General features: G+C 47.8%; 1 protein-coding gene across 1 annotated transcript in view; it reads left to right on the plus strand.

Annotated features, from left to right (window-relative positions):
- RABL6 (RAB, member RAS oncogene family like 6) overlaps nt 1–17,715 on the plus strand; it is a 74,534-nt gene that overhangs the window by 54,341 nt on the left and 2,478 nt on the right. Inside the window, exons 11-14 of the mRNA XM_067561580.1 lie at nt 8,531–8,743; nt 10,236–10,587; nt 12,430–12,601; nt 17,345–17,403. Coding sequence (XP_067417681.1) covers nt 8,531–8,743; nt 10,236–10,587; nt 12,430–12,601; nt 17,345–17,403 — 796 coding nt within the window. The remainder of the gene's footprint in view (nt 1–8,530; nt 8,744–10,235; nt 10,588–12,429; nt 12,602–17,344; nt 17,404–17,715) is intronic.

The following is a 17,715-nucleotide window of genomic DNA, read 5'->3' on the forward strand; positions in this document are numbered from 1 at the left end:
GGACTCTGACCCAGAAGACCTGAGTTCTAGTCCTGATTCCTGCTGGGTGACTGTAGACAAGTCATTTAAAAAAGCAGAGGGGGGTCTGCAACCCATACTTCCTGGATCCAAGAGACTGGTATGCCGCCCTCGACCTCAAGGATGCATACTTTCATGTGTACATCCTCCCCAGCCACAGATGCTTCTTCCACTTCACGGTGGCTGGCTCCCAGTACCAATTTACAGCCCTGCCCTTTGGCCGTCTTCCAAGGGTGTTCACCAAATGCATGGCGGTAGCGGCGACTCACCTGTGGCAAAAGGGTGTACAAATCTTCTCTTACCTGGACGATCGGCTGCTCAGCGGCAGGTCCGGGTTCCAAGTGCAGGAGAGCATGTCCCTCACGTGCTTCACGTGCAGCAGGCTGGGACTGCTCATAAACAAGCAGAAGTCCATTCTAACCCCGGTGCAATGCATACATTCATTGGGGCCACCCTGGACGCTTCCTAGGCCACAGTCTTCCTACCTCAGCCACGTTCGAGGTCTGGTCTCTATCATCTTCCGGCTACACTGATGCCTCACAATAACAGCCAGGCACTGCCTACAGCTGTTAGGCCATATGGCGGCCTGCACGTACGTAGTGAGACTAGCTCACCTGAGTCTCAGGCCGCTTCAGGCGTGGTTGACCTCGGGTATATGGGCCAAGCAGACACCCACAGAATTGGGTGGTCACAGTTCCCCGTCCGCCCTAGCCTCCCTAGACTGGTGGAGATCCCCCAGGGCAGTGTGGAAGCGTGTTCCGTTCAGGGAACTGGTCCCGTTGGTCACCTTAATCTCCAACGCCTCGGATGTGGGATGGGGAGCCCACATCGGGGCCAACCTGAGCACTCAGGGGCTCTGATCGGGGGAGGACAGGCGCCTGCACATCAACATGAAGGAGCTGAGGGCTATTCACCTAGCGTGCAGGCTGTTCCTCTGATTCCTGGCAGGCAGAGTGGTGCAGGTGCTGACAGGCAACACCACAGCTATGTTTATATAAACAGGCAGGGAGGGGTGTGCTCCATGGCCCTCTGCGAGGGAGCTACCTGTCTGTGGGGCTTTGCCGTGAGACACGACTTCCACTTGACTGCCTCTTACCCCCTGCGGGTGAGGAATGACGAGGCAGATCGCCTCAGCAGGACATTTCTACCCTGCCACGACTGGTCGCTGCACCCGGAGGTAGTGACTACGATCTTCCAAAGGTGGGGTGTTCCCCAGCTGGATCTATTTGCGTCGGCTTGGAACGCGCAGTGCCAAGGTTCGGCTTGCACCGGGATCGTGAGACTGGGTCGATTTCAGACGCGTTCCTCAGTGACTGGATGGGGACCCTCAGGTGCGCGTTCCCGCCCATTCCACTCCTGCCCAAGGTCCTACCGCAAATAAACAGGGACAGGGCGGATGTCATATTCACTGCTCCGCCCTGAGGCGGCATGACCGTCTCTTCCAGAACCACGGTCATCGGTTGCACCTGGACCCCCTGCAGCTCACGGCCTGGAGGCTCTTGGGCTGACGGAGGGAGAGAGAACCTACGCGGTGCAGGTCCAGCAAGTCCTGCTGGGCAGCAGGAAACCTTCTACACAGGTCATGTACCAGGCTAAGTAGAAATGGTTTACCTCTTGGGCGGAGTCCCGGGGCATTCCGCCCAGGCTCTCGCCTCCGCAGGCGATTCTGGAGTATCTGCTCCAGCTAAAGCTCCAGGGTCTGGTGCTGGCCTCACTGAAGGTTCACCTGATGGCCATTTCGGACTTCAATCAGCCGCTAGAGGGGAGATCCCTGTTCTCCCATCCCATGTTGGAGGTTCCTCAAGGGGGTGGAGAGCTTTATCCTCAGGTCTGTAACTCGGTGCCTCCCTGGGATCTCAACCTGGTCCTCTCGAGACTCACGGGGCCCCCTTTGAACCCATGGCTTCATGCCCCCTGCTCCTGCTTTCATGGAAGGTAGCCTTCCTGGTGGCCATTACCTCAGCCAGGAGGGTCTCCGAGATTAGGGCCTTGACCTCGGAGCCCCCTTAGACAGTATTCTATAAGGATAAGGTGCAGTTGAAGCCGCGCCCAGCCTTTCTGCCCACGGTGGTTTCCCAATTTCATTATAACCAAGATAAATCTCTCCCTGTGTTTTTCCCAAACCGCACGGTTTGGAAGAGGAATGGAGATGGCATTCGCTGGACATGAGACGAGCCCTGGCCTACTACATCGAGGACAAAGCCGCTCCAGAAATCGACACAGCTCTTAGTCGCGGTAGTTGACCGGATGAAAGGCTCACCTGTCTCCGCCCAGCGCATCTCTGCGTGGATCACATCCTGCATCAAGAGCTGCTACGAGCAGGCGAATGTGCCGCTTCTGGGTGTCATCACAGCGCACTCAACCAGAACCCAGGCCTCCTCTGCGGCCTTCCTGGAGAGAGTGCCCCTGCAGAACATCTGCAAAGCCGCCACCTGGTTGTCAGTGCACAGCTTCACGTCCCACTACGCCATCGTGCAGCAGGCGAGAGGGGACGCGGATTTCAGCAGGGCGGTGCTGATGAGAACAGCTCACCGGTAACTCCTACCCACCTCCAAGGTATGGCTTGTTCATCACCTATAGTGGAATGGACATGAGCAATCACTCGAAGTAGAAAACAAGGTTACTTACCAGTAACCGATGTTCTTCGAGATGTGTTGCTCACGTCCATTACACACCCACCCTCCATCCCCGCTGTCGGAGTTGGCAGAAAGAAGGGACTGAGGGGGTGTGGGGCCAGCAGCGCCTCATATACCGCAGCATGTGCGTGGGGCTCCAGGGGGTGCCTGAGCCGGCCCTACGGGGTCTGCTAAGGGGAAAAAAGTTCCGGGAACCGTGCACGCTGGCGTGCACTCACCTATATTGGAATGGACGTGAGCAGCACATCTCAAAGAACAACAGTTACTGGTAAGTAACCTTGTTTTTCTCTTGTATTCTACTGGTTACGAGGCAGTTGAGGCCCAGCAGACCAAATGTAGTTCTGGTCCAAGGAATTTAGAGTTCTTTTCGGAATCCAGCCGAACCCTCTCTGCAGACCTTTCTTTAAAGCAAACAACTTAGAAGCTGCTTTCCTTGTTTCTAAATACACAAAAACAAGCTGAGAGCCTAACAGAGCATACAGGGCTAGGTTTCATGTTACACGTACATTATGTGCAGACATCTCTGCTGCGTTTGTGTTACCACTAGGCACAAACAGTGCCATGTTTGCAAATACAACAAGATAATATCTTATTGTGTTACAAATTTATAACTGCCTTCTTAACTAACCAGAGTAGAATGAACATAATTGTGGATAGGTTTCTCACAGGAGCAAGCAAGGTGCTGTGTGTAAGCGATGGTCCCATAGCCCATTTAAGCAGCTGTGTGCTAGTAAGTAGTGGGGATTTCATTGCAAATAGGATTGGTTAGACGCCCATCCTAGATACAACGGAGTAGGATCTCTTGTAACTGAGCCCTTCCTGAGACTTGCTACTGTGGTGACTTCATTCAGAAGAACACTTTTGCTTTACCTTGGCATATTTTCTTTCTGTGGTATAGCAGCGACGTCCTACTGGCATTAGGATGATCAGTGGTTTTTAGTTCCAGAGGGGTAGCCGTGTTAGTCTGTATACAGCAAAAACAAGGAGAGTCCTGTAGCACTTTAAAGACTAACACATTTAATTTCTGCAGGTATCAGCTTTCTTGGGCTGTAACCCACTTCGTCAGATGTGGTTTTTAGCTATATTGAGGGTTCTCATGATTTCTGTGTTGACCACATCTTGATTGTGCCTTATGGACCCCTTCCTCCCTCTTGTGATCCCATAATATCCCTTTGGCCATTACACCAATTACTGAGGTGGACAAGTAATATTAGAGCAATATCTTGTCTACTTTGGCAGTCTTGAAATGCATCCTAGCTGCTGGAAGTGAGCCAGGACCGTGGGTGGTTCAGGACCACAGGCTGAGAACAGCTGACCTATATAATTCCTATTAAAGTCCATTGGAATCATATGGCTAGCAGCCAGCATAGCTCTTTAAAGATTGAGGGGTTGAGTCCTAACCTCCTGCTGCTTGTTTTTAAGGCCTGTTTCTATCCGTTAGTGTGCAGGAGGGAGAACTCGTGAAATGTGTTCCTTGACCAGCTCATTAGGACAGTTAGTTGTTTCCTATTTCCCTGCCACACGGCTTGCGTGGCTTATCCTTCGTCTGATGCACTGTGCCAAGGTGTATTTGAAGGATATTAAAGAAGCTTATCAGACTCAGAATAGGCATCCCCATTTCTTCTCTGTTCCAGGCCTTGCTGTGGAAGTAGCTAGGTTATACCAAATGGATCGCATACGGGGCATTATTAGAAAGGTGAGTTCTGTGTGGACCTGTGGATCTGGTTTCACCACCTCACTAGACTTTTATCTTTACTAGCCACCTAATTAGCTTTCCTTATCCTTAAATCTGCATAATCCCCCATCCCACCCAGGCCTTCATGGACAGCTGCTTCAGTAGTTACCAGCTGTGCTGAGAGAGCAAGTGAGGGGAACTGAGGACAGGGTTTCCTTCACACTGGGGGGCCTCCCCTTGTCCTGGCATGTGCTCACACTACCCGTCTCCCACAGTACAAGTTCCCTCCAGCTTCCTTACTGAACTAGATTTCGGTTTCTTCTCCTCTGTTTCTCTAGCTCCTAAATTAAATTGGCAGGAGGTGTGTGTTTCTCCTCTCTGTAGGGTGAGGTATGTTAGGGAAGATGCTAGGGATGATCAGTTTCTTCTGATCTGAAAGCAGTTCAGAATACATTCAGAATTCTGAAGTGGAGTTTGCCCCTACACACCACTGATCCTCAGGATTGGGGACCTCACCTACAATGTTCTTTATCTTAATGTTGTCAGCAGGGATCACTTTAAATCACATGCCTCTCAAATTGCAATCCTTACTTAGTGTGGGGTGCCCATGTTGGGGACCACCTTAGCTCAGGCTCAATGCAGGTTTGTCAGCAGCTGGGGCAGTATGCTTATTTTTGCATGCTTTGTGAGTTCCTTCCAGCTGGAGCCTCAGTGCCACAAGCTGATACTAATTTTGCATTGTCAGATCTTGTTTGTATTGCAGCAATGATTTTCCTGACGTATATTCGCTTCATTGCTTTGCTGTTGAGCTGCAGCGAGGTAATTTGTGTAGAAGCTAGAGATAGAGGCAATCTCTTTACATATACACTGCATGCAGAGATGACTCACTTTGTTCATCTGTGTGTGTACATATATGTTCTTTCTATCCAGACTAAGGACGTTTTAAAGATCTGTGCCTTAGTCTAGTGTGTGCGCCGATTGATGGGAGGATAATTGCACTAACAGCAGTTGATAGCTACAGTTGCATTACTTAAGCTACTGCTTCGTATTCAAGACCGTAATCTCGAGTGTGAGGTTTCTAGAGCATGTCACAACACCAGTAGCATTTTAAAATAAAACCACCCCGGCATCGTTTCTTTTCAGTGTATTTCAAGAGGAAATCCACTCAAGTTCTTTTTAATCCCCAGAAACCTCTTAAAATTAAAATAAAATAAAAAAGCCCCCAACCCCTGTGACATGTTTGAACTAGTTTTTGTGGGGCTAGTCTGGAGTGATGCTGTGCCCTGTCCTATGGGAGATAAGGGTCCAGTCTCTCGTTCACTTGTCTGGTATGGGCTGTCAGGGCTGCCTTGGCAACGCACTCAACCTGGGAGCATGTCCCTAATGCTCAGCAGCCAGCACCTTTTGGGTTCATTGTGGCAGCAGCAGTGTTGGGCTCCAAAGAGAGTCCTGGGCAGTCTGTCTCAGCTGGAGTGTTGGTGGCTGCAGTGTAGTGTCTTGAAAGCAGAGGGTCTTCTTAAGACTCCAGGAAGGATGCAGAGGAATCGCATGTAAAATCTGAACGTGGCGCAATGATCTAGGCCAGTGTTTCTCAACTGCGGGCTGAGTTGAAGGGTTCCGTGAAAAGCAGAACCGCGCCGCCGAAATTAACAGAAATCGCACGCCGCCGAAAAGGGGAAGATTTCCTGGACTTGTCGGCGGAGGGTATGGCATGGCCGTGCAAGGGTGCTGCGGCGAAATATAATTGAGAAACACTGATCTAGGCAAACATCCAGTTGAAATCATCTTACTGCAATGTCAAATTTGAAATGAGCTCTGTCCAGCATTGTCACCGTGCCTCAGTGGGTCACAGCTGAGAGCGCCAAATTCAGGTCAAACTGCTGAGAAATAGGGCAGCCTCATCCCTAACTGGTGGTTATTCTATCATTAGATTACACTGGGCCAGTAACATATGAACTTCTGTCTCCCCACACTGGTTAACAAGGAGTCCAAAATGCAGCCTCCTTAGGCAGTCCAGTCCGTGTCTTACACCCAGACACTGACTTTATGATGAGTGGTTACTGAAAACCGATTTAATCAGATATAGGATCCTTCTAATCCCATGAGTTCAGCCACTTAGCCAGGTCAATACATAACTCCGATCTTACCCAGTAATCACGCTGCGGCCAGTCCCTTAGTAAGTAAAATCTAAAGGTTTAATAATAAAAGGCAAGAAGAGGAGAGTTAATAATGGTTAATAGAACATATACATACAAATAGTTGCAGGGTCCTTAGATCAGGCTTGTAGCTGTGATGGAATAAAGTGCTGGCTTGTAAAGTGTCTCTGGTAACTTCCAGAAGATGGGAAGCACCTCAGTTCATACTTGGAAAAGCTCCTTTTCGTTATAAATATACAGTCCAGAGAATCGGGGCAGGAAAGAGGCAAAATGGAGATATCTCAGGGGTCTTTTATATCCTTTGCCATGTGCCTGAAGCTTTACTGTCTCTGTGTGTGGAATGTTACAGGCCTAAGATGGAGTCTGGGGTCACATGAACGTAGCACATGGCTTCATGACTCACAGGGGCAGTCATTGCCCATTTCCTTGCTATGGCATCCACAGGAAGAGCAGTCCGGGTGGAATGAGTTTCTTCTGTGGTCTGTTGTGAGAGCTGAGTGTCCTTGATGGGCCATCAGTACATTGCCGTCTGGCCTTAATGCAGATTTTAACTGGTGCATGTTACCCGGAATACAACACGTCTGTATTATGCCAGTACATAGCCCATATTCATCACTTCAGATACAAAAATGGTACATGCCTATAAACAGGATAATCATAACTTTTCCCTGGGCACCTTGCATGACATACTTTGTGAAAGATTGGTCGCAGTTGTAGAACAGTGGCAGTACCAGTGATATGGTCATATTCAGTCATACAGCATCACAGTCCTGCACACTCTGGAATGTAACCTGTAGGTAAAGGTACAGAATCCTTCTAAAATCCACTTGGGAATGATAGCCTGTAAAAGTCCTTTGAATGTCCTGTTCCTTCAGCACCCACGTGTGGCAGCTTCTACCGTCCACATTTGGGCCGCCTCACTCTGAGCGTTGGCCAGAGGGGTCAGAGGGATGATAGGTGCCTACTAGAAAATCAGATCTGAAGCCTGAGAAAGCATCAGACAGACCCAGCTCCTTCCTTTTAACCGTCTCCGGTGTTACCCGTGACATGACCCGAATGTCATTTTTTGTATTTGGAAGTAAATGAGATGAGTTTGTGTAACCTTTAGCAAGGCATTGAAAGGAAGGTGAGTGCTGTGTGTGGGTTTGACACCAACATAATACGTTCACATATCAAGAAGCAAATGATCCTCTCTGAATAAAAGGTATTGACTAGAGAGAGCAGGCAGGAGAAGGGAAGGTGATAAAAGCCTCCTGAGTCTGTAGTGTGAAAAAAATCTCTATTCTTGACATGAGCAAAGCTTGGGGAAAGCATTAAAGTGGCAGGTCCTGAGGAAATCAAGCCAAGAATTCGCAGTTTGTAATTCTGCAGTGAAACTCCCTATCAAGATGTCTCAGAAGACATAATCCTGTTAAATCGAGGGAGCCTTAGGGGCTCTCACATTCTAAAAGTGTGTCCTCAGATTAATTTCATTTGGGGAATGTTAAGCCTTGTTGTGGTATCTGGTAGCTGCCGACTTCAGGGAGCACCATAGACGAGAAATCGCACAGAGGAGCCACCAGCTGAAGGTTAATTCCTGCCACTGTGCCAGTGAGAATACGGTTGAATCACAGGACGTGGGGATGAAGGCATGCAATTCCTGTTGTTTTTAATTGACTACTCCCCTGCACGGTGTACTGGAAATGTTCCCAGAAAGCTACTCTGCAGCAGTGAGGCCTCACCTTGTCTGACAACTATCCCAGTGTCCCCAGCTAAGGGCTTGGCTGTACTAACCACTACTTGCTACCCCTCCCCCGTGTTATAATCCACTGTGCCAAGCCCTTGGCTCTGGTGATCAGGCATGGCCTGAGCTCCATGGCAGGTCAGGGAGTGCAGTCAGGACACGGGCAACTTCAGCTGGCCAGGGCTAAACACCAATGGCCCTCATTAAGGTAGGGAAGAGATCCTAGAACTTCAGTTGCATTAATCTGGCACATGTAGAAGTAGGAGTGTACACACCCGAATGCACTCTGAGGGGCTCTGTCTAACACTTGTGTATCTTACAGTGATGGGGAAGCACTTGGAGGGAACCCCATGGTAGCAGCTTTCCAAGATGATCTGGATCTAGATGACAAAGTGCTCAGCAAGCCCTCACTGGCAGCAGAACTTGTACCAAGCAAAAATATTACTTTGTCAAGTGAGGAGGAGGTGGAAATGGAGGACGCTTCGGTCACCATCCTGGCTAATGAAGATATTGACATGGACCACGAGACACAATGGTATGAAGAAGGATAGTCTAGAGGCTAAAGTACGAAACTGGGAGTTGGGAGATGTAGGTCTTTTTCAGCCCTGCCACTGACTCACTGTGACCTTAAGCAGCTCTCTGAATCTCACTCAACCTGTTTCCCTACCTGTCCAATGGGGTTATCTGTGCCTCACAAGGCAAGGCTGACTTTGCAACCGTTCACAAATTGCAGATTCTCTGATGGACGGTGCTATGGAAGTGCATAGTAGTATTCCTAAACACCATCCATATTATTCAGTTTGGGGAAATTGTAACACACAAATGCCACCCAAGGACTAACTTGGTTGTGCTAACAAGCAGTCCTTTCAGAGTGAGCCCCTCTTGATGAGAGAGCGGCCCAGCCTTCTAGTGTTTGAACAGGAGGCGTTGGGGAAGCTGTTGAGCACATTCGCATAGAGGGCGTGGGTGGGTCTGAAGCCTCCTTGCATAGGGCTGAAAGCGCTCACGATGCCCTCTCTGTGCACCAGCACAAGCAGCACTTCGCATACAGGGATGGCATTGCTGCTCTTGCTGGAGAATGGAGCCCACAGAATATGGTGTGAGTTGCATGGAATGCGAAGTGTGCTCACATAAATAATGCAGCAGGGTTTGGCTCACAAGCAAATTTGTTGATCTCAAGTATCTATGTCCTCAGGGATAACTGGCTATCTTTCAGCATTTGGCTTACTGCCAGAAAGATTTCCAGGGCCTGAGTGCTGCATATAAAACCTATAGAGCCTCATCACTGCTTTAGGTGTAGGTTAGAGAAATCTCCTAGAGTAGGTTCAGTTAACTGGCTAGTTACCATTAGTCACTTTGCTTCACTTGTGCAATGTGGGAGATGAGGCGAGGGACACAGAAAAGTATAGGGAAGAGGTGGAGTGTCTCGGTTTCCCTCTAACACTGTCACTATCTGAGTGTCATAAGAAAGATAACACATGTTGTGTTAAGATACCTCCATAGGGCTCGTAGCTAGTCCTGGTGAAAGAGCATGCAGGAGAAGTGGTTTGGCATGAGACCACAGGACCAAAGCCAGGGGCTCCAACTGGCTAAGACTGACTGACTGTATAAATCCCCTGCTTTTAATCTGAAGAAGGAAATATTCATCTGTATGAAACCAGTTTCTAACAAAATCAACTAGTTCTGCTTCCCCCTTTCCATATGATTAGGGAGACCTCCTTTGTAATGGAGACCAATATTAGCCAAACATTAACACTCCAGTGTCCCTGCTGGAGTCTGGGAGATGCCAACATCTTCCTTACTCCAGCAGTCCGACCCTCTGAACCAGCCCATTGCTTTCCTTAGCTGTGTGGCAGGCCCACTCCTGATGGCAGACATTTTCCTCTTTGTTTCCCCCACACCTGGCTCCTTGTGACTGAGTGGACTCCCAGACCCTGCACAGCAGGGGCATGAAGGGAGGGCTGCAAGCTTCACCTTGCCATGGCTGTTACGGCGTTGTAGCTGACAACTTGTTTCCTTTTTTCAAGGTCTTCCAGAAATTCAGTGAAACTACAAAATGAAGCAGCTTTCACCAAAGCACCTGACCAGCAGCCTCCGGGCAGCGTAGCTCTGCATTCTGGCTCTGAGAAAAGCAGCAGCACAAAGCGCCCCACAGATCTGCCAGCCACTGGAGCTGCTGCTCCTACAGCATCAGTCCAGGAGCAAAGGACCACTTTCCAGAACAAGGGCTCAGCTTCCAAAGCGAAGGGAAGCAAAGAAGAGAAGCCTGAGGAGTCTGATAGTGATCAGGAGGGACCGATAGCCACCCAGATGCTCTCATTTGTGATGGATGATCCGGATTTTGAAAGTGAGGAGTCTGACAGCCAAAGGAAGAAAGTGGTAAATAACATGCATGTGTCACTGCTTTTTAGCTCAGTCTAGAAGCAGCAATGGAATGATGAGAGCTTTCTCAACAGCAGCAACTGCAAGATAAATGCTAAACAAGCTGAGGAGCATTATTGTTCAAACACAGGCCACTTCTGTCCTTCTCACTGGTGAAGCCAGATGGCAGCGTGGTTCCTGTTGCGTTTTTCAGCATACCAATTATTCAGTAACTGCAGATAAACTCTGAGCTCAAACAGCCACATGGAATGTATGAAACCCAACGCTGAGGTTCTTTTCATCAGTAACTTAGTGTACTGAGCGTGTGTGCGTGCGTGCGGATTCCCATTTTTAACTCAAGAATCGAAAGGCCATGGTGAAGTTCAGTGCTGAATCCTTCCTGGCCTGGCAAAGCCAGTATTGAAGCCCCAAATGCCCTACAGGGGGGCAATCCAACAAACAGCTGACGTTGGTGAATCCGTGGCATTCACAATATAGGCTACAGCTGCTCAACTTTAGTATAGATGCAACCTGCAAAAGGCTGCCCAGCTCAGAGCGGAGCTGGCATCTCCCCATGTTAAAGATGAGCGAATGAAGTGAATCCTTTGGGATCCTAGCAGTTCAGTGTTGTGGCCTTTACCTGGGCAAACTCCGAGTGCCCCTGCCTTTGGGGGTCCACAGTTAGAGCCATTAGGCCCATCTGTACAGAAACAACTAACTATGATTGTGTGTGCAGTTAAGTATTGTATACTTCCAAGTGCCAGAGCCAGGTTCCTGTAGAGTTACTTTTGCTGGGCTCACCTGGCACCAGGGTTGTGTGTGGAGAGTCCCCCTCTGAGTTGGTCCGTGACCTTGGCCGTGTGTCATGCTGGCCTCATTCAGTAATACTCCCTTCTCTTAGCGTTGCCAGTGCCCACAGTTCCAAGCATTTCGCTCTAAAACCAGTGGCTTTCTGAGCAAGGTCATCAGTCCTTGCACCTGATTAGGCAGCAGGAGCTGCTGGGAAGCTCTGCATTGTAGCAGCGCCAGGGAGCTGTCCCCCCACAGAAAAACTCTTCAGTGCAAAACGTGTTGGCCAGGTTAAGCCGTGAAAGGAGCTGCGTCCCCTACTCTTACAGGGAGAGGGCTGCATACAGGACCAGCAAGACAGCTCAGCAGAAGAGGCTGGTTACGTTTGGACTAGTGCTAAGAACATTGTAAAAGGAAGAAGTTTAACTCCTTAATGTCAACTAGCAAACATGGAGAGGTGTCTGTGCTCCAGGACCAGGGTGAGAGGCAGGGTGAGAGGAACCTTCTGGCTTTACCTGTCCCTGGCAGTTTTCCAGCTTTTAGGCTCTCTGTCATGGGAGATGCAGCTCCCTTTTTCCTTAAACAGGGGGGTTTGCTCCAGCACCATGAAATGCTTCCCCTGGATGCATGCTGCCTTTTGACCCCAGGATGGCACGATTCCCCTCTATAACACTGACAGGGCAGGACATAGGTTTGAGTCCCTTGTATTTGAAGGTTTTCCGGTATGGCAGCGCCCCTTTAGTGCAATTGGTAATCCTAATGCAGCCGGAGATCATGTTTTGACCCCATTGCACCCACAGTCTGGTCTTCTGAGCACAAATGGTAAGCACTGCAGAGCATGTCATAGCAGAGTTCCAGTTCTGGTGCTATCTGGACACTTCCGGCATGGCATGAAATAGGTAGCACTGCCTTCTGGATAAAGCTGTGACAGGTTCTTGGAAATAAGTCTGTTCTTCCACCGCCTGCTTTTCTTTAGACAGGGAGGGAGGTGAGGCTTTTGCTTGAGCAATCAGTTTAGATTCCTTGGTAGCTAAGATTGGGTCCATGATGTGTCTGCCTTTCATTCTCTAGGGTGAATTCCCAGTGCGAGAAGACCCCTCTGACATCTCTGATGAAGACACTTCATTGGCGAAGCCTCCACAGCCCATGAAGCCTACAGTCTGCTCGTTCAAGCCGAAAAATGACTCTGATCTCTTTGGCTTAGGCTTGGAAGAAACAGGCCCCAAAGAGAGCAGTGATGAAGGTAAATGTAGGAGACTGTGTCTGAGCCGCTTCTGACTGTGATTGTCAGGCTGCTGGGTTTTTCACTGCCCTGAATAGGTCCAAGGTTAAGTAAATCAATTTTGCATTAAGTAAAACACCCCTAACTTCACACAAAGCTTTGTGTGAACATTTAATGATCTTTGGCAAAACTTTTTCCCTTTCTCCCACCCCTGCCTTTACTAACCTCAGCTGGGGGAGCATTTGCTGATACCATGGGAGAGAGTACTATGCTTTTTCCTGCTCAGCTTGAAGCAGGAGCACGTGGCTGCTTCCTACCGATCTGCCTGGGAAGTAACCTGGAATGATGGGACATGAAAGACTCTTCAGGGGTGGGGGGAGCTGTAAGAGATGAAGAAAGGATTTGACATTTATTAGTTAGTCATGATTTTAGAACAAGACATCAAAGCCCATCCAAGCTCTGTCAGCCTGTCACCATCTGTACCTGCGCAGCCCAGCTGGGTGGGAATCACTCTACAGAGGCCTTAATCAGTGACTCTGATTTCATTTAGCATTGCTATTAATCTGACCTGGTATTTTCCTGCCCTCAACTACTGAGGGGAGTTAAAAAATCCTGTATCTTGGCATTCAGTCAGATTGCTAGGTGGCTGACTGATCAGCTGATTAAAATATATAGATAAAACATTAAGCCATCAAAAATCAGCTTGTGAAATTGCAATGTAGTCATAAACCTCTGCATTTTGAGGGACAAACTGACATTCTTCTCAAGAACTCTTCTCACAGCCAATAAAGCTATTAAATGGTAGAGTCAGCAGCCATTAGCCTTCAGATGTTCATTAGACAATGATTCAGTTTGAGAGAGACTATTGCTACAGGAAAAATAGTCATTGCAATAGAACAGCATCGCATGATCAATGCCTTGGCTTCACATTGACACTTGTTCAATAAATGGTTTCGGCAGCAGAGATCATTTTCCTGTGAGGATGGTCTATTCATTTCTGGTTGTCTGTTCTAGCGGGACTGCTGACTGCATGTGGCATTAATTCCAGTTGTCAGAGATGCTCTTTTCTTTGGAGCAACAGTGCGGAGCCCAAGTCACTCTTGTCAAATCTGTGATTTGTAACCTCACCGTGAAACTTGAATTTCACTCTTAAAGGTGGCTGTCAATATTTTCTCTGGAGATGAATAAATTGCAATGTGTTACCTCCCTGTTTTCGGTTGACTGGTGTCAAGTCAACCCTGAAGCCACCTGCTGTCCTTCCCACTGCCCTGTTGTGTCTGGGTCTAATAGATACTGATAACGACGGAAAAAGGCCAGGTGTCAGCAACCTTCAGTGCTTACCAGTGAGGTGGAAATGACGTCAGTGACTTGGTTCTCTGCTCGGAAGCCCCACCCAGGGTGTTCACATGGGGTCCTTTCGGTCAGTCCTTTTGTTCAAAGCATCCATGATGCCAGAAGGGCAGAGAATTAAATGGTTCAGACTGTAGTGCCATCAATATACAGACATGGCTCTTCAGTCAGACCCAGACCATGCAGTTTAGCTGCTTCCCCGGTGTCTAGCCGTGAGACTGGTGGATGAGAGTGAGTTAGTTGAAGTTCTGCACAGAGGGGATGGGGGAGATGTTGGCAAGTATGGCAGCAGGTTTGGTGTCAGTCCTTGTTAGAGAGTAAGCACAGTATTTGTCCTCAGCTTGAAATCTGTAAGCAGTGATCTTTCCTGTCCTCCTTAATGTAGGTCTGACACTGTTATCCAGACCTTTTTATAGGCCAGATTACTACCAATATACTTTACATGGACTGCCCTTGACGGCCATTCTAACACTTCAGCTAATGCAGGATGGGCCTCTTTGGCAGTGATGGATGCAGAAGACTTGTTAATTTTTTAAGTCTGCGCTGGCTTTCAGGTCACTTCCAGGTGCAATTCAAGGTGTTGCTTTTGCTATCTAAAACCCGAAGTGTTTTGGGTCCTGGCTACCTTAGAGACTGCTTTACTCCTTATCATAGAAATGTAGGGCTAGGAGGAACCTTAAAGTCATCAAGTCCAGCCCCCTGTACTGAGGTAGGATCAGACCATCCATGACAGGAGTTTGTCCAACTTGTTCTTAACAATCTCCAATGATAGAGATTCCACAGCCTCCCTTGGAAACCTAGTCCAGAGCTTACCTACATTTAGTCAGACAGTTTTTCCTAATATCTAACCTAAATCTCCGTGGTTGCAGATTAAACCCATTACTTCTTGTCCCTCCTGGAGTGAACAATAGATCGCCCTCCTCTTTATGACAGCCCTTAACATATTTGAAGATTGTTAGCAGGTCCCCACTCAGTCTTCTTTTTTCAACATTAAACATGCCCAGTTTTTAACCTATCCTCATAGGTCAGGCGTTCTAAACCTTGTATCTGTTTTTTTAGTTGCTTTCCTCTGGACTCTTTCCTAAAGTGTGGCACCCAGAATTGGACATGGTGCTACCAGCTGAGGCCTCATCAGTGCAGAGAGGAATAGGACAGTTACCTTCTGTGTCTCACCATACAACACTCCTGTTAATACACCCCAGAATAGTAGCATCTTTTGCAGCTGTGTCACATTCAATTTGTTATCCATTATAACTCTCAGATCCTTTTCAGCAGTATTCCTACCCAGCAGTCAGTCCCCATTTTTGTAGTATTGCATTTGATTTTTCCTTCCTAAGTGAAGTACTTGGCACACTTACCTTTAGTGAATTTCATCTCGTTGATTTTGGACCAATTCTCTAGTTTGTCAAGATCAATTTGAATTCTAATCCTGTCCTCCAAGGTGCTTGCAACCCTCCCACCTTGGTGTCACCCACACATTTTATAAGCATGCTTTTCACTCTTATCAGTGATTAATGAAAATATTGAATAATAATGGACACAGGATTGGCCCATCTTGGACCCCACGGGATATGTCCTCCCAGTTGTACAGCAAACCATTGATAACTACTCTTTGAGTGTGGTCTTTCAACCAGTTGTGCACCCACCTTATAGTAACTTCATCGAGACCAGTGGTCCTCAACCAGGCAGAGGAAGAACTAGCAGTGGTGTTGGCAACACACCATTTTCTTCCCATTGTGCGTTCTGCCTTGTAGAATACTTGCAAGTTAAGGAAAGGGTATGGGGGAGGAGGGGAAATCCACACAGATCTACTGTGACTTTCTCCTCAGGGAGCCCAGAATCATAAGCCACTGTTACCTCTCTGCCTGAGCAAGAGAGAGAGCTTTGCTGGAGCTTAAACTGCCCACCAGCAAACTCCTTGAGACCCTGCAGCCTAAAACGTTGCCTTGCCGGTAACATTCAGTGAAACCTGCGTTCCCCAGAGACGTCTCCCTACAGTCTGGGCCCACTCACAGAAATGACCAAGGAGACAGTGCACACTCCAGCTTGTTAGACTAGCTGAGGACCCACACCCGATACACAGCACTGAGATTGCGTATGGTAAAACTAAGAATAAGTTTAATACTAAAGAACAGAGATTGAAATTATACTAGGCAATAGAAAAAGAGACAGGTCTGGTTACAAACCAAACAGAACTAACCCACTTTCTAGTATCTAAAATGTAAACGTTAGCAAGCTGCAGTCTTTGCCTAAGCAGCTTTCTCACTTGCATCCAGCCACCAGCATCCCCAGCCCCTGAGGCAGGAGGATCCCCTGTTCACAGAGCCAGAGGGTGCTTTGTCCTCTGAATGATGGATAACAAAATGGCTTTTTACTTTTCCTTCTGTTTCCCAAAATACATTGATTTGTCCCCAGAGTCTGGATGGCCTCTGCTGTTCTTCTTTTCCTGTTCACATCCCATCTCCCTGTAGACTTGTATATAAATGGGGCTTCCATTGTATGGCTCCACAATTCTTAATTACGTTAGAGACAGGGAGACAGATGCCTTCCCGCCTGTCAGAAAGAGAACTTGTTTCTCCCTTGGTTTGGTCTTAGACTTTAAAGCATAATATCCATAAGTATCCAAAATGCCTCATGTAGTGTTACTGCTGACATTTCACACTGACATTGATCAGTGTCATCAGCTTTCATAAGATCTTGCTCAATACACTTTGTATACAATATTATTTACTATAAATCAGGTGATTCAATTGCTTATTCTTTGGGGTTCAGACCCCCTGTCGTGTCAGGACCCTGTTTGTCATCTGCCTACCTGCCTTCCTCCACTGGTGAGCTCAGCTGGCTAACTCCCTTAGTCTCTCAGCTGCCTTCATCCTGTTGTGATAGTCCAGATCAGCTGGAATGCTTCTGCCAATGGACCCTAGAGTTGAAATGAATGTCTGGAGGCAGAATGTTCTCAGCAGCTGCCCCTTTACTAACGAATTTAACTGCAATTTGTCTGACTTGTAGGCCAGGTGGGTAGGGCTGATCTGATTGCTCTGGCTTTTCTAGGAGGAATGCAGTGAGTGAGTGTGTTGAAGTTCCCTTTAGGTGACCCCGGTCAACAAGTACATGCAGATGGTATTTGAACATGTGTCCAGAGACTTAGTAATGGGCCTAGTTTTATAATTGTAAAGTAAAGAGCAGCCTCACATTTGTAGTTATCATGCTAAAATGCCTGAGTAATCAGCTAGTTTCTGAATGGTTCTCAGTGCCATTCAGTTTGGTGTTGCAAATCGGAATTTCCCCTCCATTCAGCTCTAATGCAGTGTCCTCCTTAGCAGCAGGAGAGCAGGGCTTTTTGTGGAAAGTGCATTGTTAGCCATTTAAATTTGCTAGATAACTTTTTTTGGTTTTGTTTTTTTTTTTAAACAGATAAAGAAAAACACTCTTCCAAGGAGAAAAAGAAGAAGAAGAAAAAAAAAAGCAAAGAGGTATAGCTTCATTCCGAAGTGTAAACTCCATCAGTATGTTCTCTGCCGGTCATCCAGAGGGGGGTCTGGCATTCTCCAGGAAATTGTCTGGCTCTTCTAGTTTCTCGTCCATATTCCTGCCTTTCCGGGGTGGGAATATGGAAGAGAACCAGTCAAGGGGATCTGCAGTCCCCATGTCTCCAGGCTTTTAGCCATTTTACTGCTTAAAAGCAAACTTGTAAAATTGAAGTTCAGAAGTTGAAATCGGAGAAGTAATGTTGTATAGGGTTGGCTTGCATAGAGCATCGTATGAACAGACAGCATGCGTGCAAT

The sequence above is a fragment of the Emydura macquarii genome, unplaced genomic scaffold, assembly GCF_026122565.2.
Source record: "Emydura macquarii macquarii isolate MOO-44397 ecotype Brisbane River unplaced genomic scaffold, CSIRO-AGI_Emac_v2 contig_2417, whole genome shotgun sequence".
Classification (NCBI taxonomy): Eukaryota; Metazoa; Chordata; order Testudines; family Chelidae; genus Emydura; species Emydura macquarii.